This window comes from Schistocerca piceifrons, chromosome 7 (assembly GCF_021461385.2).
Source record: "Schistocerca piceifrons isolate TAMUIC-IGC-003096 chromosome 7, iqSchPice1.1, whole genome shotgun sequence".
Classification (NCBI taxonomy): Eukaryota; Metazoa; Arthropoda; class Insecta; order Orthoptera; family Acrididae; genus Schistocerca; species Schistocerca piceifrons.
In genome coordinates, this window is record NC_060144.1 from 498,020,599 (window position 1) to 498,046,771 (window position 26,173).

Sequence of the window (26,173 nt, forward strand, 5' to 3'; positions counted from 1 at the left end):
CTTGTCATCGTCATAATACTTAATAACTTTATTGATTGTGTTTCCATCTACCAAATTAAATGCACTTTTCTTTTGTAATGCTGGTAAAATTCCCTGTTCTTTTACTAATTGCCTTGTTAGCTTAACAAGACGTGCTGACACATGAAATTCATCACTAACTTTTGCTCGACTCCCAGAATTCGGCAGTAAACTGACAATCTTAATTTTGTCCTCTTTGTTTGAAGTATTGCATTTAGTTTTTAGTTTTTCATCGCATCATCATAGTCAGTTGGTGGTGAAGTTTTAGAACTTCCATTTGTTTTAGTACATATTGTATTTTGAAATGAAACTTCCAAATTCTTTTTGACTGTAGCTGCCACTTTCTCAGTTTTTGTATTCAAGGCACTTGGTCCTTTGTCTTGACTCAGTTTTCTAATTTTACTAGTAGGTGTTATACCCAGGATTTCACAAGCTGTATCTACTTTTTTAATGGTTGCTGATAAGTAACAAAATTCTGTATCTGAGGTTTCACAATCCTTTCTCTTGTGAATTACAAATATCTTAGAACAACATGTTGGACACAATGATTTTCCTGGTATGAGATTGACAAAAGGGCTTTTATTTTTAGAATAATGATCAAATGTTATTTCTCGCAGACCTTTTGTTATAAGTTTCTTGTGTTTCTCAAAAGGGTCCATGCAAGACTGACCAAAAAGGTGATGAAATTTTTTTAAGTATTTCATTTCATGGTACATGCATGTTGATTTGACCTCTGGGCTGACTTGTAAGTAAAACAACACTTTTCTTCTTCACTGTAATCTTAAATTAAAGTAATGTCTTTAGGATACACCCCATACACACTTTTATGACATAGTTCATTAATAATAACACCAAGAGAACACTGAAACACCATTTTTCAATTGCACACTTCAAGAACTTCTAGCTAAATAAGAGTGAGTAGACAATTGTTGGCGTAAGGGGGAAGCAACACTCAAACTTGTATAGGCTTGCAGATGCAATTGTTAGCTTGCTGAAGAAATTACCACAGCATTATTTTGACAAATAATCATTAGCTAGTGTAATGTGGTGTGTTACATTATGCAATTGGTATAAGTTATTTGATTAGCCTACCAAATATCACAGATGTTAAAAAACATATTTTTGATTCGTGCTTGTAATCTTTTTTTGATAACTTCCAATTGAATCTCAAAGTTGTAATTTATAATGAAGTTTGATTTCGTAAAGGTCTATTAACTGTGAAATTTTCAGATTTTTATCTGGTCCCCAACAAAGATATTGCTGGCCACAAAATGGAAAAATTAAAAAAAAAATCATTTTTTAAAAATAGTGTATTTTTTTGTGTAAGCTGCTCACCATTGATACTCTATAAAAAGTAACCATACTATACAGTGTAATATCAGAAAAAATATTAAAGCTGAGAAATTAATCTTTCTTTGGAAAACTACATTTCAAAAATTGAGTTTTTTTTAAATTTGTGGCTGATAACTTTGAACTATTAAAAATATATTAAAGACTATATTCAGCTAAGTGATAATGATGATAATTTGTAGCCCAGTGTGTGGTGAACTAAATGTATTTTATCTGAAAGGCTTAGGACAATCCACTACTGATTACTTGTAAAAAATGTACATGCTTGCAAACACGAAAAAACGCATGTGGCCTGGAACAAATATGGCCACCATTTCAAAATAATAAACAATAATTTTTAAAAAAATATTTTTGTGGGTTCAAAACATTGGGGGATTCACCCAGCAAATATAAAATTTTTCTAAGATGGTCAAGCAAACAGTGCTGGACCACTTGGTATGGATTAACCCAGGTCCAAGACCTACCCAATTTATACACCTAGCACTGCAAATTTGAGTCCTGTCGCAGGCTTATCCTACAACTTCAGAGGCCAGGCAGATGCCTGATGAGCAACAGAACCAATCATCCATTAATTCAGTTAGTGAGCACATTGTTTGAAACTATCTTTAAGCTGAAAATCAAAAACTAATCGTGATGTATCCCAGGAAACATTTTATTTTCTGATTACTACTTTTAGCTACACCATCTTCAGACCAGAATATTATTGAGGTGGTGGTGCAGGCAGCATTAAAATAGAATACTGTGTGCTTGGCACTCTTCAGCTGTGTAAACGAAATGATCTGGTCTGAAGATGGTATAGCTGAAACTACCAACCAGAAAATAAAGAAACCATTTAACTGTGTCAGTATTGGTGTTTCATGATCAGTTGCTGTGATGCCAAAGGTGTTCCATAAAAAATTATATGTTATTGAAAGTAAGGGACATTTTAGAAATTTCAGCTGAAAGACCTGTTAGTGCGTGGCTTGAATACCTTCAGCCGACAGATTTTTCTTTATTTGTCTTATATTGTTCAGGTGGCATTTTTTATGTAATGCTTGACTTATCCTTAGTAGAAATATATTGCTGTTTACAAATTAAAACAAAACTTGTATTATCATATCCATTACACCTTACTAAGGTATTTAAATGTTTTAACTTTTTTCCAACTTTTTATAGGATTGTTAATGAAGGCAAAAGGTTACTCTCCTCGTATTGAGAAACTGTGCTCAGAGTTTGATTCTCAACTGGAGGGACTATTGAAGGATCTAAACCATTACATAGAGGATCGTGACAATACGAGCATTTCAAAGAGTTTTGCTGAATCTTCTGAAGAGCATTCTGATAGAAAAAAACTGCAAGAGCATCTTCAGAAATGTAGTCTGGACAACATGAAGCAGTAAGTTCCTGTTATCACTCTAAACTTTTTGCAAGAATTTAAGTTCCTTTTGACATAAAGAATCTTTGTTTACTCTGTCTTCTTGACAAAAGAACACATTAATGGATCAAGAAAAACCATGTACACACACATTAGTTACAGTGTTCTTCTGGAAGAAAACAAATGTTTTCAACTCACAGTGGCGACTGCTGTGCATTGAAAAGTTACTAAGATTGTTGTCAAATGTGAGCAGCCTTACTTATCTCAGATTAAATCATTTCTCTGCGTGCTTGTACAGGTGATGTGTTTTCATTTATGAGGATGAAGTAGAAAGTTGTTGTTATGGTTTTGAATTGTTGAAATATTGTGTTTTGTTATGTTGGTACAGAGTGCAGAATAGTGTTTGTCAAATGTCATCTTGCTCTGTGTAGTAGTTTCATTTATACTGTTTTTTCAAGTAGTTCAATGCAGTTTGTTCGAATGGATACAGTAGAATACCATGCTGATACTATATTTTTTGTTCTGGATTCTTATAAACAAGTTAAATTCATCCAAAGTGGATGAAGCTTTATTAGATGTGTGTTGTTCCATTTACTACAATTAAGAATGAATGCTTGAATATAAATGTACATATGTCAAATAAGACCTACATTAAGGTCACACTTAAACTGCATGCTCTTCAAAACTTAAGGATGTGGTATATAAAATAACATAACATATTAACAAACTTGGTGGAAATGAGTGAAAGAGCAGGAGCATGTTGCCAGAGGTCTCCCAGTCATGCACAGAAAACTGGGCATCATGTAGTGTGAGATCAACATGACTATACAGCCAAATGAGGGTGGCTTCACAATATGAGGTAGTGAAGGAATGAGAACAGACAGCAAGCAGTTACATTACACTGTGGTGATGTACCTCATTACAACATGGCTCGGAGGCAACATTTGGACAATTACTCTGGGAAGAATCGTCAGTAAACTGGAAGGAGGAGGTAGTGTGACAATTGTAGCCTGGAAGTTTGGTATTGCTCACAGCATTGTTTCAGGTATATGGGGAGCATTCCAAACCACAGGCACTGCTGGCCAAGGTAGAGGATGTGATCGACCATGATCAACAACACAACAGGCGACTGATACATTGTGCAACAGGCAAGAAAGTATTCACAACAAACATCAGGTGCAATGGCAACCACTTTTAACAGGCCTGCAAAGCATGCATTCTCAGCCCCATTGTCGCATGTCAACTGTATGAGGGTGGTCTCTTTGCCTGATAACCAGTCTTTGTTTTCCGTTGAGATCCACACAACAGTGACACTGTTTGCAATGGTGCCAAGAGTGTATAGACTGGACCAAGAAGGAGTGGGGTCGCATGCTCTTCTCAAATGAGAGCAGATTCAGTTTAAGCAGCAATTTTGGACATACCCTCATATGCCGAGAGGTGGGAACCCACAATGCAACTGGGAACATTATTGAACATGATCGTTTGTGTGCTCCAGGTGTTATGGTGTGGAGAGGTGTAATGTTGCACAAGTGTACTGACCTCCAAATCTTTGAACAAGCTACACTCACAGGTCTGCGTTATTGTGATACTGTATTCCTTGCTCATGTGCATCTTTTTTGGGTATGCATTCGGTCCTGATTTCATTTTTATATACAACAATGTATGACCACATTGAACAGCACACAGGTGGAGGAGCTCGTGCGATGAGAAGACATTCAGCAAGTGGACAGGGCTACCCTTACCCCACTTTGGATCCCATCAAGCATTTATGGGGTGTATTGTGGTGACATATTGCAGCGCATCCACATAACATCATCCAACTGCTCTGGTGGAGGAATGGAATGCGCTACAACAACAACAACAACAACAACAACTACTACTACTACTACTGCCACTGCTGCTTTTACTGACTTTGTAGTGTGGTGAGCACCACAGTTGAGAGTGAGGACCGTGCTGTCTGAGCCCATGAATAACTGTTTTTCTTCTCCTTCCACATAAATATCTGCTCCAGTCACATGAGCCACCCTACATTTCTACTTCAGTGATGCTGCCCATCTTTGGCACAGTGGCCAGCATGAGAGCACATTGCAGAGCCTGCATTGTGATCCATGGTGATTAGGTACCCTAGTAAGATCCATGTCCTGCCATTTGTAATGCCCAGGGGATCATTACAGATCACTGTGGTTTTAGTGTAATTATTATTTTTGAATAAAAGTGTGGTTTCTTTTTATCTCTCTGCATATTTCTTTCAGTTGCCTCCTGTATTATAATGTAGCAGTTCTTTCTATGTATAGCCCAAGTTTCTTCAATCTATATAACTTGGCAGTAAGACGTCATGCAAGAGTCACTTTTGTCCCTAAGTTTTGCACATCAGTGAATAATCACAGATGGAAAAATAACTGGATAGTTCACAATACGGTATTGAATGATTGGTGATTAATGAAATATGCAATAGCTTCACAATAGTCATATGTAAAAAAAAAAATAAATAAAAATAAAAACTATTTGTTATGAATATCGAACAAAATAAAGTTTGAAAACAAAAATTTGTTGATAAATTGGCACCATTTTATGAAGAATTGTAACTGATTTTGTGTGTCAAATTGTTACTGAGAACCAGTTGTAGATCCCCTTCAACATTTCAGAAAAGAAACAACAGTCAAAGAAGTGGGTGGAAATTAATGGCCCTGGGCCGAAAAATCCAAAGTCAGTCGTCTTCCAAAAGTTTCTGGGAAATAAAGTTTACCTTCTTATTGGCTACTTTGCAGAGAATAAAACAACACATAGTGATTATTCTTCTGAGCTAATTGAATATAAAAAACTGCCTGGATTGCAAAAGAAAAGGAAGTCACCTTTAATCAGGACTGTGCACATAGGCGTGAAAGTGTTTTGCCAATAAGAACACTCAGAAGTTTCAATTACAAATTGTTGTAACATTCAAACTGAGGTGCTGTACATTCACTTTGTGTTATGGGGTAGCAATGACAATTTCTTTCGTAGGCGCTTTTGTTCTCTGTGCTGTATAAAACAGCCACTGTTCACAGAAAGAACCAATTTTTGGTGAGATTTGGCAAACAGCATTCTCACGTGAAGGTGATGGGCTGCTAATATATTGTGTCATGATGTCTGCATAGTGTGGATCTAGACTTGACAAGAATGTAATGAATTAATGCGATGAGAAATTTACCTAGTCACATGGACTGTTTTAACCTTACCAAGTCTCATTAGGCTATAAATTCACAAATTTCCATCCCCTCACTGCATTTAGACTGGATAATACGAAAATTTGTAATACATATTGAGTGTCACATTTGTTGTCTTAGATGAATTCACCCATGGTCATACTTACTGATGAAAGCTTCTGTAGCTGACTTACAGGGAGAGGTCCCCAGCAGTGAGATCAACTATTTGAAACAATCTGTATGGTGATGTAGGTTATGGTCCAAGGAATCACACCCTGCAGCCATCCACCCCTTTGGACCCTTGCCTGTGCAAGTAAATGCTGAAAAAAATTTCAGGATTTTGTGTGATGCTCTATAGCTTTAACAATAGCAGCAATTTACACAATGATTGCTTCAGGTAATGGTTAATGTATGGTCTCACATGCAAAAAGGCTGTTGGTTCAAATCTCATCAGGTACATTGAATTTTTTAAATTTTTAAATTGTTATTTCAATAACTTTGATCACTATTTTCATCCAGTTAATTGGTTTACATGCAGTTTTTTTATTTGTGTTCCTTTGTCATGTCATTTTAATTAATGTTTTAAATTCTTCAGTTGCTCTTATTTTATCTTCCTGTCATTCTTTTACCACTTGGAATCTTTGTGAATGTGAATTTAATTATTTTTATTTAACTATCATAGTGTTTAGACATTGGAAAATGCCTATCTGTCAGTTAAAAAACAAAAGACAAAATCTATTTATATTGACTGTGCAGTGGTGTGAAGAACGTAATTTTTTGTTACAAGATGTACATCTCTTTGGATGACAATTGTCATACAAACTTTTAGAACATAAATCTTATTGCACTATGGACAAAATAATGTGGATGATGATTTAAACAAAAGAACAGGGATTATAAGTAATACAAGATTCAAGTAAAATGAGAAATAGAAATGATAAATGCAGTAATATGAACAAAAATGCAACTAAATGAAAGAAATTAAATCATAGTTCATACATGAATGAGGATTCCAAGTGGAAAAAACCTGATAGGAAGAAAAATGGTGTATTTCACATGATGACTAATATGACGTGGCAAAGGAAATGACATGTAAACCAATTAATTGAATTAAAAAAATGATCAGAGTCATTTTGATACATGTTTTTTTAAATTTCAATGCGCCCGACAAGATTCAAACCCATATCCTTTTGCTTGTGAGGTCAGTAACTTAATCATTGCACTATGCAACTTTTCTGTAAATTGTTACAGTTTTAAAGCTATAGAGCATCAAGCAAAATTCCAGAATTGTTTTTCATTGATTGCTCACAAATGAGGACCCATCAGTGTGAATGGCTGCTGGGTCTGATTCCTTGGCCCTTAAACAACATTACCTTACACATTGTTTCAAAAAGTTGATCCCACTACTGGAGATGTCTCCTTGTTAGTATTCCATTGTTCTTGTGAAAATAACAGTATGAGACAATTTGAAAGAGTAACAATCATTAAAACTGTTCACTTTCTTCATAGGCTGGTGAATTACGTTCTGGAGAAACAGTCCAATGATAGTGATGGGAATCCATTGCTCCTGGCACGATTCCTACAAGCTATGTGTGATCTCTGCCCACACTTACAGCAGTGTTTGATGCCTCAAAGCTATCGGGTGAGCTAGTCAGACATTTTGCAAATGTATAAATTCATTTATTCAAATATCCAAGTTTCTCATGTTTACAGGCGAGAAACTTCAGAGATGTGAAAGAGAGAAGCTATACATTAACAGACAGATGCAGTTTTTGTAGTTTTCTTGTGTAAAATATTCTAACTATCAGTTACAACTACTATTAACCTACTCACATTGTCAATTGTCGGAGCTTCTTCTTAATGAAGTTTCTTTATGTGTGAGAAATTATGATATTAAGTATATTAATGAAGAAGTAGCTATATAAAAAATAAACACTCATGTTCTGATACATAATGACTACTACCCACTGTGAGATTGAATGCAAGTTAATGGTGTTGTGACCACATGATGTGACAAGGCAACAATATAAGTGAAGCAGAGATGGGTGAGGAATAATTCTAGCCACAATATGAGCTGCAAATGGGGAAATCCTCTAACATAAGCAACTTTGTTATGCCGGGTGCCTGGGATTAAGCATCTTAGAAACAGTGATGCTGATAGATTATCTGTGTGCCACTATCGTGAGCATCTATAGAAAGTGGTTGAAGAACAATGAAACTGCAAGTAAGCAACACAGCGACCTATGATGGTGGCCGGAGGCTTACCCACTGTGTAAAACAGGGCAGATCAGATGACAGTTTACATTTTCTAATGCAAGCACAAGTGCTTCAGAGCACACTATTCAGCACACATTGTTGAACATGGGACACCACAGCTGACAACCCCTGCATTGGCCTATGTTGACCCAGCAACATTGTCAGTTACTAATGTATTGGGCCTGTGATAATAAACGTTGGCAGTAGATCCAGGGAAATATGTCGCCTACATTTCTTGTTACACCAGGTTGATGGTCATATCTTGATACACCATCATCCAGGTGAGTGAGTGCTAGAAACATGCACTGTGCCATGGACGCTGGCCTGTGGTGGCGGTATTACACTATGAGGTACATTCAAATGGGCATCTATGGAAGTGGTAGTAATCAAAGGCAACATGACAGCTGTGGACTGTTGTTGTTGTTGTTGTTGTTGTTGTGGTCTTCAGTCCTGAGACTGGTTTGATGCAGCTCTCCATGCTACTCTATCCTGTGCAAGCTTCTTCATCTCCCAGTACCTACTGCAACCTACATCCTTCTGAATCTGCTTAGTGTATTCATCTCTTGGTCTCCCTCTACGATTTTTACCCTCCACGCTGCCCTCCAATGCTAAATTTGTGATCCCTTGATGCCTCAAAACATGTCCTACCAACCGATCCCTTCTTCTAGTCAAGTTGTGCCACAAACTTCTCTTCTCCCCAATCCTATTCAACACCACCTCATTAGCTATGTGATCTACCCATCTAATCTTCAGCATTCTTCTGTAGCACCACATTTCAAAAGCTCTATTCTCTTCTTGTCCAAACTAGTTATCCTCCATGTTTCACTTCCATACATGGCTACACTCCATACAAATACTTTCAGAAACGACTTCCTGACACTTAAGCCTATACTCGACGTTAACAAATTTCTCTTCTTCAGAAACGTTTTCCTTGCGATTGCCAGTCTACATTTTATATCCTCTCTACTTCGACCATCATCAGTTATTTTACTCCCTAAATAGCAAAACTTCTTTACTACTTTAAGTGTCTCATTTCCTAATCTAATTCCCTCAGCATCACCCGATTTAATTTGACTACATTCCATTATCCTCGTTTTGCTTTTGTTGATGTTCATGTTATATCCTCCTTTCAAGACACTGTCCATTCCGTTCAACTGTTCTTCCAAGTCCTTTCCTGTCTCTGACAGAATTACAATGTCATCGGCGAACCTCAAAGTTTTTACTGCTTCTCCATGAATTTTAATACCTACTCCGAATTTTTCTTTTGCTTCCTTTACTGCTTGCTCAATATACAGATTGAATAACATCGAGGAGAGGCTACAACCCTGTCTCACTCCTTTCCCAACCACTGCTTCCCTTTCACGCCCCTCGACTCTTATAACTGCCATCTGGTTTCTGTACAAATTGTAAATAGCCTTTCGCTCCCTGTATTTTACCCCTGCCACCTTCAGAATTTGAAAGAGAGTATTCCAGTTAACATTGTCAAAAGCTTTCTCTAAGTCTACAAACGCTAGAAACGTAGGTTTGCCTTTCCTTAACCTTCCTTCTAAGATAAGTCGTAAGGTTAGTATTGGCTCACGTGTTCCAACATTTCTGCGGAATCCAAACTGATCTTCCCCGAGGTCCGCTTCTACCAGTTTTTCCATTCGTCTGTAAAGAATTCGCATTAGTATTTTGCAGCTGTGACTTATTAAACTGATAGTTCGGTAATTTTCACATCTGTCAACACCTGCTTTCTTTGGGATTGGAATTATTATATTCTTCTTGAAGTCTGAGGGTATTTCGCCTGTCTCATACATCTTGCTCACCAGATGGTAGAGTTTTGTCAGGACTGGCTCTCCCAAGGCCTTCAGTAGTTCTAATGGAATGTTGTCTACTCCCGGGGCCTTGTTTCGACTCAGGTCTTTCAGTGCTCTGTCAAACTCTTCACGCAGTATCTTATCTCCCATTTCGTCTTCATCTACATCCTCTTCCATTTCCATAATATTGTCCTCAAGCACATTGCCCTTGCATAAACCCTCTATATACTCCTTCCACCTTTCTGCTTTCCCTTCTTTGCTTAGAACTGGGTTTCCATCTGAGTTCTTGATATTCATACAAGTGGTTCTCTTTTCTCCAAAGGTCTCTCTAATTTTCCTGTAGGCAGTATCTATCTTACCCCTAGTGAGACAAGCCTCTACATCCTTACATTTGTCCTCTAGCCATCCCTGCTTAGCCATTTTGCACTTCCTGTCGATCTCATTTTTGAGACGTTTGTATTCCTTTTTGCCTGCTTCATTTACTGCATTTTTATATTTTCTCCCTCCATCAATTAAATTCAATATTTCTTCTGTTACCCAAGGATTTATATTAGCCCTCGTCTTTTTAGCTACTTGATCCTCTGCTGCCTTCACTACTTCATCCCTCAGAGCTACCCATTCTTCTTCTACTGTATTTCTTTCCCCCATTCCTGTCAATTGTTCCCTTATGCTCTCCCTGAAACACTCTACAACCTCTGGTTCTTTCAGTTTATCTAGGTCCCAACTCCTTAAATTCCCACCTTTTTGCAGTTTCTTCAGTTTCAATCTGCAGTTCATAACCAATAGATTGTGGTCAGAATCCACATCTGCCCCTGGAAATGTCTTACAATTTAAAACCTGGTTCCTAAATCTCTGTCTTACCATTATATAATCTATCTGATACCTTTTAGTATCTCCAGGATTCTTCCAGGTATACAACCTTCTTTTATGATTCTTGAATCAAGTGTTAGCTATGATTAAGTCATGCTCTGTGCAAAATTCTACAAGGCGGCTCCCTCTTTCATTTCTTCCCCCCAATCCATATTCTCCTACTATGTTTCCTTCTTTCCCTTTTCCTACTGACGAATTCCAGTCACCCATGACTATTAAATTTTCGTCTCCCTTCACTACCTGAGTAATTTCTTTTATCTCGTCATACATTTCATCTATTTCTTCATCATCTGCAGAGCTAGTTGGCATATAAACTTGTACTACTGTAGTTGGCATGGGCTTCGTATCTATCTTGGCCACAATAATGCGTTCACTATGCTGTTTGTAGTAGCTTACCCACATTCCTATTTTCCTATTCATTATTAAACCTACTCCTGCATTACCCCTATTTGATTTTGTATTTATAACCTGTATTCACCTGACCAAAAGTCTTGTTCCTCCTGCCACCGAACTTCACTAATTCCCACTATATCTAACTTTAATCTATCCATTTCCCTTTTTAAATTTTCTAACCTACCTGCCCGATTAAGGGATCTGACATTCCACGCTCCGATCCGTAGAACGCCAGTTTTCTTTCTCCTGATAACGACGTCCTCTTGAGTAGTCCCTGCCCGGAGATCCGAATGGGGGACTAGTTTACCTCCGGAATTTTTTACGCAAGAGGACGCCATCATCATTTAATCATACAGTAAAGCTGCATTTCCTCGGGAAAAATTACGGCTGTAGTTTCCCCTTGCTTTCGGCCGTTCGCAGTACCAGCACAGCAAGGCCGTTTTGGTTAATGTTACAAGGCCAGATCAGTCAATCATCCAGACTGTTGCCCCTGCAACTACTGAAACGGCTGCTGCCCCTCTTCAGGAACCACATGTTTGTCTGGCCTCTCAACAGATACCCCTCCGTTGTGGTTGCACCTACGGTACAGCCATCTGTATCGCTGAGGACTATATGAACATAATTGTGGACTACCTGCATCCCTTTATGCTTTATGTATATCTCGATACTGATGGTATTTTCCAACACGATAATGTTCATGTCGTGAGTCCTGAATCATACTGCAGTGATTTAAGGAATATGGTAGTGAACTCATGTTAATGTCTTTGTCACCAAATTTGCCTGATCTGGACCTGATGGAACAGACATCGGGAAGCTATCAGGTGCCAGCTCCATGTGCACAGCTCACCGGTCCATAATTTATGTGCATTGCGTGACCCGTACGTAGACATCTGGTGCCACATACCTCCAGAAACTTATCAAGATCCTGTCAAGTCTATGCCCTGCAGAATCACTGCTGTATTCTATGCCATTAAGCAGATGGTCGTAACATTTTGGCTTATAAGTTTATCTATCAACTGATTTTAGAAAAGATATTAGCAGTTTACGTGTTGGGGAAGTTGAAACCTTTTTGGATTTGATATTAACTAGAATTTACATCCCTGAGTCCAAAAACTGATAAATCCTAGAAAGAAAAGCTAATAAGCTATTCTTGTATGTTTTGTCTGAATATCGGAGATTTTGAATTTCCTGTCTGAGGGCCATTGTCAGTGTGTTACGTATTTTTGCACTGGCGCATAAAATTCAATTATGAACCACAGGCAGGAACACAAGGTCTGCATGGAAATCAGTTCTACTTCTCATGTCATGGTTTTGAATTTTACGTCATCCAAATTTCATTCTGTTTACCAACTATGAATACCATTAAAAAGTATATACAGGGCGTTTCAAAAAGAAAGAGCAGATTTCAAACATTTATTTCTCAAAAACTACAAATGATAGAAACACAATTCCAACGGTCCTTCACTCAATATGAGTACCAAATGTTACACAACAAATATCAAAACTGTACCTCAATATGAGCACCATTTGTTACACGACAAATATCAAACCGGTATCTCATTTCTTGCCACACACGACGCAACTGGTCTTTAGTTACCGAATTCACGGCCGCAACAATTCGATGTCGTACCTCTTGAAGAGTAGCGGGCATAGGTGGGACATAAACACAGTCCTTTATGTACCCCCACAAATAAAAATCGCAGGGAGTAAGGTCTGGTGACCTGGGAGGCCACAGACGATGACATTGATCTTGTGCTCCTGCTCTTCCAATCCACCGTCCTGGAATGGTGTTATTTAGGTACCGTCGTACAGGTTCAGAGAAGTGTGGTGGGGCGCCATCTTGCATGAAGATGAAGTGATTTGAATCTTCCTGAAGTTGAGGAAATAGCCAGTTTTCTAACATGTCCAGGTAAATGGTTCCTGTGATAGTTTTCTCCATGAAAAAGAAAGGTCCATAAACTTTGTTTACCGAAATTGCACAAAAGACGTTAACCTTTGGTGAGTCTCTTTCATGTTGAATAACGTCCCTCGGAGTTTCACTCGCCCAAATTCGTACGTTATGCCGATTAACTTTACCAGAAATGTGAAACGTTGATTCATCTGAAAAAATTAATCGTTCGGCAAAATTGTCCTCTTCCATGTCCTGTAGAATTGCAGTTGAAAATTCGAACCTTTTGTTGTGGTCGTCAGGACGCAATGCTTGCAATAACTGCAGTTTGTACGGCTTCATGTGCAGACGGTTACTCAGAACGCGCCATACCGTTGTTTTAGACATGTTTAGTTCGTGACTTGCCCGTGCCGTGGATTTTCTAGGGCTCCTTTCGTAAGCTGCACGGACACGCTCGACATTTTCATCCGATGTGCGTGGACGACCCGTGCTTTTTCGCTTGCAGATGCAACCATCTTCTACGAATCTGTGATGCCACTCATAAATTTGCTTATGACGAGGCGGCTGTTTGTTGAATTGACGGCGGAATGCACGTTGCACACCAACAATGGACTCTAACTTTGCAAATTGCAGCACACAAAATGATCGTTCCTGTGGTGTCGTCGCCATTTTCCTACAAACAAACGCCAGCGCCACTGCGGATTTGCATGGAACTTCTGCGCGGACCATTGAAAAACTTTGAACCTTTCTCTGACAAGAAACGTTTGAATTGTGTTTCTATCATTTGTAGTTTTTGAGAAATAAATGTTTGAAATCTGCTCTTTCTTTTTGAAACGCCCTGTATAGTGACATGTAAGTGTAAGAATGCTAAGGTCCCTGAAGAGGCCTCTTTAAGATGGTTTCCAATCGTCACATATACATAATAATTTTATTGCATGCTCCTTTGACCTTAGTTGCGTAATCCCATGTGCAGATTAAATGTGCCTAGGAACTTCACACGTGAAGTGTCATCCAGTGTGTGTCGATTGTAATGCTCCCTCAGCATCTCTCTTCTGGTCTCCTCTGTAGTACATGCTACATTGCCAATTCCGCATTCTTTATTGTGTTACTGAGCAAAGTGTTGTAGTGGTAAGATACTGAACTTGCTTTCAAGCTGATGGCAATTCATATCCCAACCTGGCCATGCAGATTTAAGTTTTTGTTGGTTTTCCTAAATTAGTTAAGGCATATGCTAAGATAGTTCCTGTGAAAAGGACACAATCAATTTCCTTCCCCATACTTCTGCCAATCCAAGCTTCTACTCAGTCTCTAATTCTGTGCGTTTGATAGGACATTAAGCCTTAACTTCTTATTTTCCTTTCTTATGTCCTCTCACTGTTTCCCATATAACTTCTTTTACTCGCTTCAGATCAGTGTGTGACACTGCTTATTTTTGTTTCCTCTGTTACTGAAGGTGTTAATATTTTTGTTTTTTTGTTGTGCAACTTTCTCATAATTTGAAGAATAGTTGGTGATATCAAATTAACATATGTGACCATTGCATCTCAGCATTGTCAGTTTTGACTCACTATAAGGAGTTGTTCATTTGCAGCTTAAGCATATTGTATTGGTGTTGTTATGTAGTCCAGCCAAAGAAGGGAAATTAGGGGAAAAAATTCGTGTGGTGGCAAATTTTTATACAATGGTAGGGCGAAATGTTATGAACAACATACTAAAAATCCTGACCTGTAGGGTGTGAGCGTTGGGGTGGGGGGAGTGGGGAGAGGGTGCATTTAAATGACACTTCTCCACGTTTTTCTTGAATAACTTGAAAACCATGGCTTCTAGTGAAACTGTTTCCCAGTACAAAATTAAAGTACATTGAATTTCCTACAAAAAAAGCTCCTATTAATTATTTCTGTAAGACTAATAGTTTCCATGTTACAAGGGGTGTAAAAGCCACAATTTAAAAAAAAACATTGTTTTAATGGTTCAAATTAATGTTTAATGACCAGTGAACTTGGAAATAACAGAAAACATACATTGGTTGTTATAAAACAACATCTTATCTTCAATTTTTACATTTCAAATTCAACAACTGTATAATAATAATAATAATAATAATAATCATCATCATCATCGTTGTCATCTTGCAGAGCGAGCAACGGTTCACCATTTGTACACATACTATGGCACGTGCTGCAAACCATTGAACATATGATTCCTCCTTTTCGGCCTTTCCCAAAGAGAGCCGCAACAAGTGTACAGTTGCCCAGCAGTTAGTTTCCTGCTTACCAGTGCAAGGTGGTGTGCAGAGATGTACGTAGATTCTGTTCGTATGTGTAGTGCTGTTAATTACTAATATCTGTATTCCATTTAGTGTTAATGCATTTGTGGAAAATAAACACTTGTAACACGTGTCATCATGCAACACATTTTGTGAAATATCAAAAGTCTCCAGGTGTGTCGGCACACTGCATCACCAGTGATTTACGAGGTGCACTGTGGAAGTATTGGTGTAACTTGGTGAAACATGCTGTAGTTGCTTCTTGCGACGTGATGGGGTGGGTAGAGTGAGGACTCACTAACTCGCTCTTCATTTTGCAGACACATAAAGAGGGGAAGTGCGAAGTGCTTGACGTCATTCCGCATCATGCCTTCGCCTTCTACCCTCCACTGCCACCGCCCCAGCCCCCCCCCCCCCCCCTCAAACCCTACCCTAACCTGCTGCCACCTGTCACATCCCCAGAACAAAATTTATCCTTCAGTACTGTTCTTCTATATGCAAATAAGTTATACCCATTCAATATTTGGTCTTAATCAACTTCATTTAAAAGTTAACATTAATTATATACCATTAAAACATTGTTTACATAAATTTGCTATTTTTCCACCCCTTGTAACGTGGAAACTATTGGTCCTAGAGAAAAAGTGAATAGGACCTTTATTGTAGGAAATCCAGTGTACTTAAATTTTGTACTGGTAAACATTTTTGCTAGAAGCCACGATTTCAAGTTATTGAAGAAAAATGTAAAAAAGCTACCTTTAAACATCTCCCCCACCTCAGTGGTCACACCCTACAGGTCAGGATTTTCAGTATGTTGTTCATGACACGTCCACGTACCACAATACAAAAATTTGTGACTGCATAAATTTTTTTGACGGGGCAGTATTATAATCATTACCAAGTATCATAAAATCTAAACTTGTATTGTCAGTCATAGCGCTGCAGTTTTATTGTAAATCACCTGATGTTCACGGTTTGGTCAACTATGGTGTGCACATGTTTATATATTAATAAAGTCTCTTTCCCTACCAGGTTTTTTTACAGAACATGTAAGAACAGTAATCTATGTTTTCAGATTTATTTGCGCTAAATTCTGTCAGGAAGTTTTTGTAGAATTAATTGAAAAGAGTACTTCTTTTACTGGCCCCTTTTCCTTAACCTCATCAGTCCTTTTCCTTCACCCCTCTCCCTTCCCCTTCAAACCTTCTACCAGAAGAAGGAGCTACTGGCTCTGAAAGCTAGCAGATTGTAATACAATTTTTATATATGTGTTCTGCCACTGATTGGTGAGTAGATTTTTTTATCCATCCAATTGCTTATATTTTCAAAAATTGATTGTTTGCATTGATATTAGAACAATCTTATTCATTAGATCATTGTTTTACACACATCTCATGTTGATGCAGAGGGGGGGGGGGGGGGGCGGCATAGAGGGTAGTCTGCCTCCGTGCAGATGAGCACCAGTGTCTGGCCTTCATCACTTGAAACAGTTTTGAATGCAGAGAGCGTTGACTGGGACCTCATAGTTAGGGTCCTTAATCCAACCAATTCGGTTCTCTAATGAAGTAATTGGAAGACTTATACTTTAGTTTTGAATGTAGTGTTAAAGTATACTGCACAGGTTTGTTACGTGTACTTGGTAAATTAGGGATTGGCTATTTAACAGACTAAATCAAAAAATACTTTTATTTAAAAGCAGATAGCTGCAAAAAGGTATTTTTTGGTTATTTGTTACTAGTGTGTTCTATCTGTGTGCCTAAGAAAATGGTCATACCCAATATGCTCTTGTAAAGAAATCGAGAACCGAAATCAGTTGCAATATATTCTCTGTTGTTGCAGTAGTTGAATATTGTGTTTAGAGCCAATTAATGAGGCTGGTTCATATTTTTTTTCTTTCCCAGATATCTGTGCACTCGTCAGATGGCCCACAGGAAGTAACACCATGGCAAGAAGTGTGCAATTTGTTGAAACAAGAAAGTCTACTATTGTGGAACAGGTGGAAGGAATGTTCTTCAAAAAGAATACAGAAACTCGTGGGTGACACTTTGTTCTTTCCCACAAACTTGGAAAAATTGATGTGCCTCATGCCTGTGAGTTTGTAAACATTTTATTTGGTGTACTTTACTTTGACCTCAGTAAGATTGGTTTGCTGAAATAGATTTTTTAAAAAAATTTTTATTTTTTTTTATTTTTTATTTTAGCAATGGGATGTTGTGACAATCGAAGAGGAAGGAGAGGGAGGACATAGAGTTCAGTCAAAAATCAGAGTGCCTTCCCAGCCGAGCCTCCCATTGCAGACATTACTGAACAATGTTTGCCATGAAGTAAATGCCGTGGCTCCGCACACATTGCCTAGGTAGCTATTTTAATTATCAGGCTTCTTACGTTTTCAAGCACACTTTAGGATTGACACATTTCTTTGTCACCATTTGTATTTCTTCAAAGGCTGCCTGAACGTGCAAGAAGGGTAAAAGTTTTAATCAGAATAATTAACATTGTTTGATCTATTTTAAGTGTAATTGTAGGTATTAAAATCTTGATGAAATTGACAGAGCTTCAGAAGAACTGCATAGAATTTCAGGCATCGAGAACATGGGCCATCTGTTTCACGAAGTAACAGGGTGGAGGATGGAATTCATTTGTAGTGTGGTTCCTAAGGAAATTGACACTTTATTGAATAACAGTTTATATGTTTTTTCCAGTTTTTTTTGTTTGTTATTTATTTAATATCTTGCCTTTGATTAAAGGCATTGTCCGATGCTTGTCCTTCAAAATTATTCCAGTGCACACTGATGACCGCTTACTTCTTGTATGGTGGAAATTATTAAGAAATGATTGATGGAATAGCCATGGTTCACCACTGTCACTAGGCATAGCTAATTTTTTTTCATGTAGGATTTTGAAGAATGAGCACTGAACAGTGCACCCTTCCTGCTGTCATGCTTTTTCAGAACATTGATGATATATTTTTAATCTGGCTGCATGGCAGTGAGGTGCCACAGCACTTCACTGATCATTTGAAGGGTGTATATCATAACATAATATTTACAGCGGAAGTGGAGGAAGACGGGAAGTTATCTTTTTTATATGTGCTGGTTGAACGGAAATCAGGTGGATGACTCAGCCAGTCTGTGTACAGAAAACCGACACATACAGATCTGTATCTCAATGCGCATAGCTTTCACTTTCCAGCTTAGAAGAGAGTTGTGCTGAATACTTTAGCACACACAGCTCTGGCTATTTCAGACAAGGACCATGTCGTCTCTGAGATTAACCGTCTGATGACGATGCTCAGAAAGAATGGGTATCGTATCTGTAATATTAGATCAACACTGTCAAAGGAACCAAGATGTGATGCCATTCAAACGAGCCAAGATGACCGATACACAGCACTTCCATTCTGCAATGCAGCAACTAGCATGATTGGTAGAGTCCTAAATGGTTAATGAATCAGACCAGTCTTCTGTCCACCCAGAACAATGTAAGAAATGTTGTGATCAGTTAAAGATAATCTAGGCCTGAAAGTGCCAGGAATGTATAACATTCGCCGCGAGTGTGGCAAAAGTTGTATGTGCCAGTCCATATGGACAGTTGCTAATTGCTGCAGCGAGCATCACCACCACCTTAAATGTAGGTATTTTGATGAATCAGTGGTTGCAGAGAACAGCCCATTGAATAAGCACAAGACTTTTTTGAACAAAGGAGAATATTTGCTCACACATTGACCTATTGGGAAACAGTTGAAATTAGATTTTGTGAAAATAATTTCATTAGAGACACTGGCTACGCACTTATCGATGCATGGAAATGTGCACTTCATAAAGAAAAAGCACAGAGAATGACTTCTCGCAGTTTACCATCTTACATGAGGGATAGTGCTGCAAGCAACACTGAATAGAGGCAGAAACAAAATCTGTGGACATGGACAGTACATGCCATTTTCTTGTTGTCAAACTGACGTAGTCCAGCCGATTGGATGCCATCCTTTGGGTATAAAAGTGTGAGCCTCACTGGCTTACAACAGTCAGTCTTAGTTGCTGATAGAGATGGAGGATGGAATCTTATCCCAATTTGACACAGCAAGTAAAACAATATTTTTTTGTGAAATAATACCAGCTTCATAACTCTTACTCAATAGAAGTAGTTCTGAATGTGTATTAGTATGGGTGTGTGTGTGTGTGTGTGTGTGTGTGTGTGTGTGTGTGTGTGTGTGTGTGTGTGTGTGTGCGTGCGTTTGTGTGGGGGGAGGGGGGGGGTGATAATAGACTGAAAATGAGCTACGTTAAGTAGTGAATCACTTTATTGACATAAATAAAAAAATAAGAAATCATGCAAGTGTTCAGCATGTTTCCATACTTTTTGCTGAAACAATGTACCAGATAGGGTTGATAGAAGATATAGAGAAGATCCAACGGAGAGCAGCGTGCTTCGTTACAGGATCATTTAGTAATCGCGAAAGCGTTACGGAGATGATAGATAAACTCCAGTGGAAGACTCTGCAGGAGAGACGCTCAGTAGCTCGGTACGGGCTTTTGTCAAAGTTTCGAGAACATACCTTCACCGAAGAGTCAAGCAGTATATTGCTCCCTCCTACGTATATCTCGCGAAGAGACCATGAGGATAAAATCAGAGAGATTAGAGCCCACACAGAGGCATACCGACAATCCTTCTTTCCACGAACAATACGAGAATGGAATAGAAGGGAGAACCGATAGAGGTACTCAAGGTACCCTCCGCCACACACCGTCAGGTGGCTTGCGGAGTATGGATGTAGATGTAGATGTAGAATTGTAAAACTGATTCATTCTAAATCGTAGGGAGAGGTCACAGTTATGATCCACGAAACATACAAATAACTAACTAACACGCATGCAGCAACAGTACTGTCTACACTCCAGTGCTTTAAACTGAACACACTGAAATTCAGCTGCACTCCATACAAAGGTTCAAGTAGCCTTGCATCTTTTGCAAACTTCTTTTTGCAACATGTTGAACAGTATTATTCTCTTTGAATATTACTCCAAGTATGTGTAGGAAGAAACTTACCTCTCTCATCCCTAGAATATTGTGACATAGTGGTTAAGTCAGTCATTGTTATTATTCATTCTATAATTAGTGAGAGTTCGAAATGTGTTGGTTAAATATTACAATTTGGCATGGTCACAATCACACAGCAGCCAGTGCCACTCCCAAGTGTTTGTTCAATGCGGTGATGACACAGTTAGACAAGGAAGTAACTCAAAAAGGTAGTTTTTAGCTATTAAACTTTAAAAAAGTTATTGCAGTTAAAAGTAGCCCTAGAAAAATAGTTCTTTGCTACATTATATGTAGAGACCTGAAAAATTTTCGTTCTACTATAAATGCAAATATAGATGCGAATTCTGTGTCAAAATGCAAAGATGTGAAGTTACCTAATAGATGCTATTTCATACCAGACTTTATCTGAAAATGTAACCAATTATCCGTTACTGGTATTGCGAAGGCCAATTTGAAAAGATAATGTGTATAAATAAAAAGTACATGAAGGCAACCACATATCAGTACATTCAATTGTCCAGTGCCACGCCAGTTGTAGGCAACAGAAGGAACGTGCCATGTAATGCAACTTGCATGTTGGTGAACTTTTTGACTGGGACATTTGCTTTTCCAAAAACTGCAGTAGTTTTTTTCTCCCCACAATGGCCTTTGTTTTCTTCTGCATATAATGCAACAAGCATGGGACTGGCACCATAGAACAAAGAGCTGCTAGCTAAAGTTTAAAAGTTGATATAACACAGACACTTTTAAGGTGGCAGTTTTAGGTGGCAGGTGTTTCGAACAATGTTTGCATCAAATACTGCTGGAAGTCACCCTGAACTACCTCATGTACAGTGCTCTGCCAACGTCACATAGTAGTTGCGTAGTAGCCAATTCCCTTGCTTGTTCTTTTTCTTATTTTGAAATGAGTGAAAAGGCTAATCCCGATTCATTACCTCTTTCAATTATGACCTTCACAATACCAGAAGAAATCAGCAATCCCTGTGACTATTTTGTCAGCTCTGCTTTTTCTGTAGGCTGCTGCCCTGCCCGAGGGAGGTGGGGCTTGTTTTCCCACACTGCTTTCTCCCCTCTGGCTGTCAAAATTCTCGGTAGTTTACGCTCTAAGCCATCTGCCAATGTAGAGAGCCTGCACCCAGCAGTATAGCAATTGGAAAACAAAACCTGTCAACCTATATTGAGTGCACCGATATTCTTCCCCTGATGTGCAAATAGTTATTTTTGGTTCTACTTCTGCACTAAGTGCTGTGGCAGTTCTTTCTGTGGCTTTGTCAACACGGGTAGCATGACTAGGAGTGGCCACGAAAGTCAAACGTAATATTCTGCGGTTTTCATAATTATTGAATTTGGTGGGAAGAGAAAAGTATGTTGAGATATTCCTTCAATGAGAAATGCATTTGATTTGCCGGCAGGAAAATGCTCTCCTTCTCAGTAGAGTGATAATTTGCTGAAACTCTGCTGGCAGTGTTCAGGTCTGGCAGTACAAGATGTCAACAGAGACGCCAGAGGAATGCCTTCAGTCTCCGCTCAGTAGAAGAGCTACAAGCTTTATGTGCAAGTTTGAAATAAAAGCAGAATGCAGAGAAACATGTTCTGAGCACATCTCATCACTGCTGATCGTGACATTAACAGATTATTTGACACGCTTTGTAATAATGTAAGAAATTATAGTGCTAAATTTTCCATTATCCTGAAAGTGTAATTCTGTTCGTTTGGCGTGGTAGTGGAGGTCTCATGAGAGTGTACTGAAGAAAAAGCTAACTGTTTTAAGGAAAGTAATCTATTTAGAGGAAAAGATTTTTGTGACCTGTGTACTCGGTAGCTAATGGTTTGTTGTCTTCAGTGTAGTTACAATTTAAGTTGTAACTGTAAAGTACGCATAGACGTGCTTTCAGTTTTTATTCGAAAAGTCCATTGTTATAAACTGAAAGTAAATTTACAAATGTTTTAGAAAAGTCAGAAACCTGTCTCCTTTGTTTACATATATTTTTTCTTAAAATAATTCTAGTGTGTCTGTATCTGGTCTATTAGCATCACTTGCTGCAACAGAAGATGTAGCTGTGCTATTTCGGTGTAGAAGTTGGTTTTGAGGAAAACTAACATAGCCCTTATAGCAAATGTGCTTTGTCTGTGGTGGAAAGCTCTTGTAGTTGGAGTGGAGCTTCAGAAGCAGGCTACGAGGAAACTGAGGATCAATAATTTCCACTAACTCCATCCAGCCAGTGTCCAGAAAGTGCATTATTGTAAGTAGTTTGAATGTGACTGTAACGTGAAGAGACTTATTCTTCAAACTGAGCTTCACGTATGACCCTCATAAGTCTCAACTTTTTTTTCCAGTTTGCATTTTGAATAGTTCTGAGATGGAGTGTCCCAAGTTGCTGATCTCATCTGAATCTCGCAGATAAAAGATTTGGGGTTTGAACTATCCATAGCCCTCATGTGGGCAGATAGAACTAGGTACGGGTGAGTGGTAGGTAGCACTCAGCAGCTCTGCTGGAGTCCTGCTGTGTGTCCTCCTGGCAGCATTGGCAGGCGTGCCGGCAGAAGCTCATGGCAACCACTCTGCCGGCATAGCTGTCACAGGTGTGGGAGGCTCCGTTACGTCTCATGCTTCTGTCTGGCATCTCTGCCAGCAGACCTGCCATGGCATCCCAGTGCAGTAGGGCCTTAATATTTTTTTAAAAAGTGATTTGTGACAAAAATAGATGCTATATTTTCTGGTCCATAAATAAACTACATAGAAAACTTAACTGCTCTGGTGGTTAGCCAACTGGACTCACATTCAGGAGGATGACGGTTTAAATCTGCGTCTGACCATCCTGACTTAGGTGTGATTTTCCAAAATTGCCACAGGAAAATGCTGGGATGGTTCCTTTGACAGGCTGTTGCTGATTTCCTTCTCCATCCTTGAAACAATCTGTCTCTAATGACCTCATTTTTGGCAAGACTTGAAACCCTAATCTTTCTTCCTTCCTTCTTTCCTTGACTGCTCTGTGAAAATCAGTTACAGTATTTTTTAAATGTGGAAGTTGTGGGCAGTTTTTTTTATATTTGAGGTATGCTATTAATCTGTATTTGAGAATTTTTCTTTCCATATATTGACTTTATTGTTATAATTCACAAGTTGTAAATTAGTTTTATGAATGGAATCTTGACCAATAGTTACTCTGTTTAGAATGAATGAGTTCTGCATATTGAGGTTGCTGCATAACCATAGCACGTTAATTTGTTATTAAAAATTTAACGGGCTGGGATTCTACACAGCATTATGGTTGCTGCCCTTGACATCTTTCAGCAACTCAGAATTGTTGTAGAAAAACAGGTTTGTAAGTCTGACACATCCTGCAGTAATACTATCTGGAAAATATATCAGCGTGTCTTATTTCAAATTGAAAACTTCAGTCCTTTCGCTTTTGGCATTACATAACAACACTGGCCTTCAGGCAGTGGATCAAACATAAAAATAAAAGTTCCCCTTTGATTAGTAGGAAGGGAGAACTTTCTGCCTTCTTGTTTGCACTCTTCATGGCTATGCTACCCAGATATGATCGTCGTCGCTACACGTTATTTCAACGATCCATCTGCCCGCAATCTTCAGGTGCGATCGCTGAGTACACAATCACACCGGAACTGAATGAACGTGAGAAACTGTGACTCCTTTATACCCCGGGTCCAGGCCACTGCGCCTGCACGAAAAGTGGAAGAGCTGCCCCCTGCGAAGAGAAGAATTGCAGCGCCCCCGGCAGTAGAAACTGTTGAAAGTGATAAATTACAAATTAAGATGTAGCAGGTCAAAAACTAGGACCGTTGTTGTTTTAAATAAGATAAAATAGGGGTCCTTGTCTTGCTTAAAGGAAAACATTTCTCTCTCTCTCTCTCTCTCTCTATCTATCTATCTATCTCTCTCTCTCTCTCTTAATAATGTCATCAGATAATCATATTTTCGACGGATTCCTTGAGCACACAATCCCAGTAACGAGAAGCTGGAGCAATAATTCACATCTCTTTAAATGACATGTTATGCCCTTTAATGAGACAAATGTTCGGCGATGGCAGATTTTCCAGGCTGGAGCAAACATATGTGACGCTGATGTTCCACACATCCGTCATGAACAGTGTGAATAGTCTGTCCAATATAAGCCTTTCCACAATGACAGGGAATTTTATGAACTCCATGCTTTCTCATTCCCATTTCACCTTTAACAGATCCAAACTGGGCCCTAGTCTTGGCCAAAGGCAATAGAACACTTTTAATATCATATTTCTTGAGAATTCTAGAAGTTTTTGAAGAAATACTTTCTGCAAAGGATAGAAAACCAACTGATTTACTAGTATCCCGGTGTTGGTTCACTTGATGGTCCAAACTGAAAAGCATGATTAATTTCATGATCAGTATATCCGTTGAGCTTGAAGACATCCTTAAGATGATCCAGTTCCTGTGCAAATTTTTGGAATCAGAAATGGCAATGTACATAGAACTCCCATCTGCTGATGTGGTGGATGACAGCTCGTAGAATGAAGATAGCAGTCCGTGTGTGTGGGTTTATAGTATATGCCATGTCCCCGAGGTACCATTTCCTTTTTTGTATACTAGAACATCCAAAAAATGTAATTTACCATCTTTTTCAATTTCCATTTGAAAATTTGACGCATGGATGAAGATAGTTAAAATGATCTAAAAACTGATTAAGAACTTCCATTCCATGCGGCCAAACAATGGAAATATCATCCACATATTCTCCAAAAACACATAGGTTGAAGAGTAGTAGTCCTGAGTGTGATATCTTCAAAATATTCCATAAAAAGATTGGTGACAATAGGGGAAAGAGGACTCCCTCATAGCCACACCGTCAGTTTGTTCAAAAAATAAATCATTAAATAAAAAATGTGTTGATGTCAACACATGGCGACACAGCTCAGTAGTTTTATCATCCAAAAGTTGACCAATTAACAACGACGACTCTTCCAAAGGTACCTGGGTGAAAAGAGAAACCACACCGAAACCAACCATAAGGTCAGATGTTCCAATGCATAAAAGACTTCAAACCGTTCAATAAAATCAGTCAAGTTGGATAAATGATGTTCACATTTTCCATCATAAGGGCTGAGGACAAGAGAAAGATATTTTAGCTAAATTATAAGTAGAAGTGCCCACATTACTAACGATAGGACAGAGAGGAGTTCCAGGTTGATGCACCTTCGGTAAACCATACATCCTTGGTGGTACTGCCACCCCTGGATGAAGTTTTTTGATGGTGTCCTTTTTCAGGGAGCTCTTCTTAATAAGTGAAATGGTCTTCCACTTTATCTGGTCTGTAGGGTCCCTCCGAAGTTTACAGTAAGCAGAATCATCCAATAAACAGGCCGTTTTAGACAAATAAACTTCACGAGACAAAAGAACAGTGGGCACTACCTTTATCGGCGGGAAGAAACTAAGAGGTCCTTATCTTCCCTCACTGACCGAAAGGCCTTCCTTTAACTCTCCTTCCTTTCTACCCTCTTGTTTTCCATATTTCTTTAAAAAAATTGTGATGCCTTTGTTTTCACACATTATCTTTGCCTTTAAGTGCTTATGTGGATCATACATATGCACTGATATATTGATTTATTTCACTAAAATATTGGAAAAATCTGATCGATCAGATTGTGGAACACTCACTTCACTGGACACTTTTGGTGAACACTCCTGCCTAACAGTAAACACCATGTGATATTCATAAGAACTGCTTTACTTTAACCAGCATGGCACATGTTTTTAAC

The 26,173-nt window shown here is 38.6% G+C and overlaps 1 protein-coding gene across 1 annotated transcript in view; it reads left to right on the forward strand.

Moving 5' to 3' along the window:
• Positions 1–26,173, forward strand: part of LOC124709047 (conserved oligomeric Golgi complex subunit 1) — a 169,493-nt gene that overhangs the window by 58,644 nt on the left and 84,676 nt on the right. The window contains exons 9-12 of the mRNA XM_047240693.1: positions 2,524–2,743; positions 7,414–7,546; positions 17,278–17,466; positions 17,578–17,732. Coding sequence (XP_047096649.1) covers positions 2,524–2,743; positions 7,414–7,546; positions 17,278–17,466; positions 17,578–17,732 — 697 coding nt within the window. The remainder of the gene's footprint in view (positions 1–2,523; positions 2,744–7,413; positions 7,547–17,277; positions 17,467–17,577; positions 17,733–26,173) is intronic.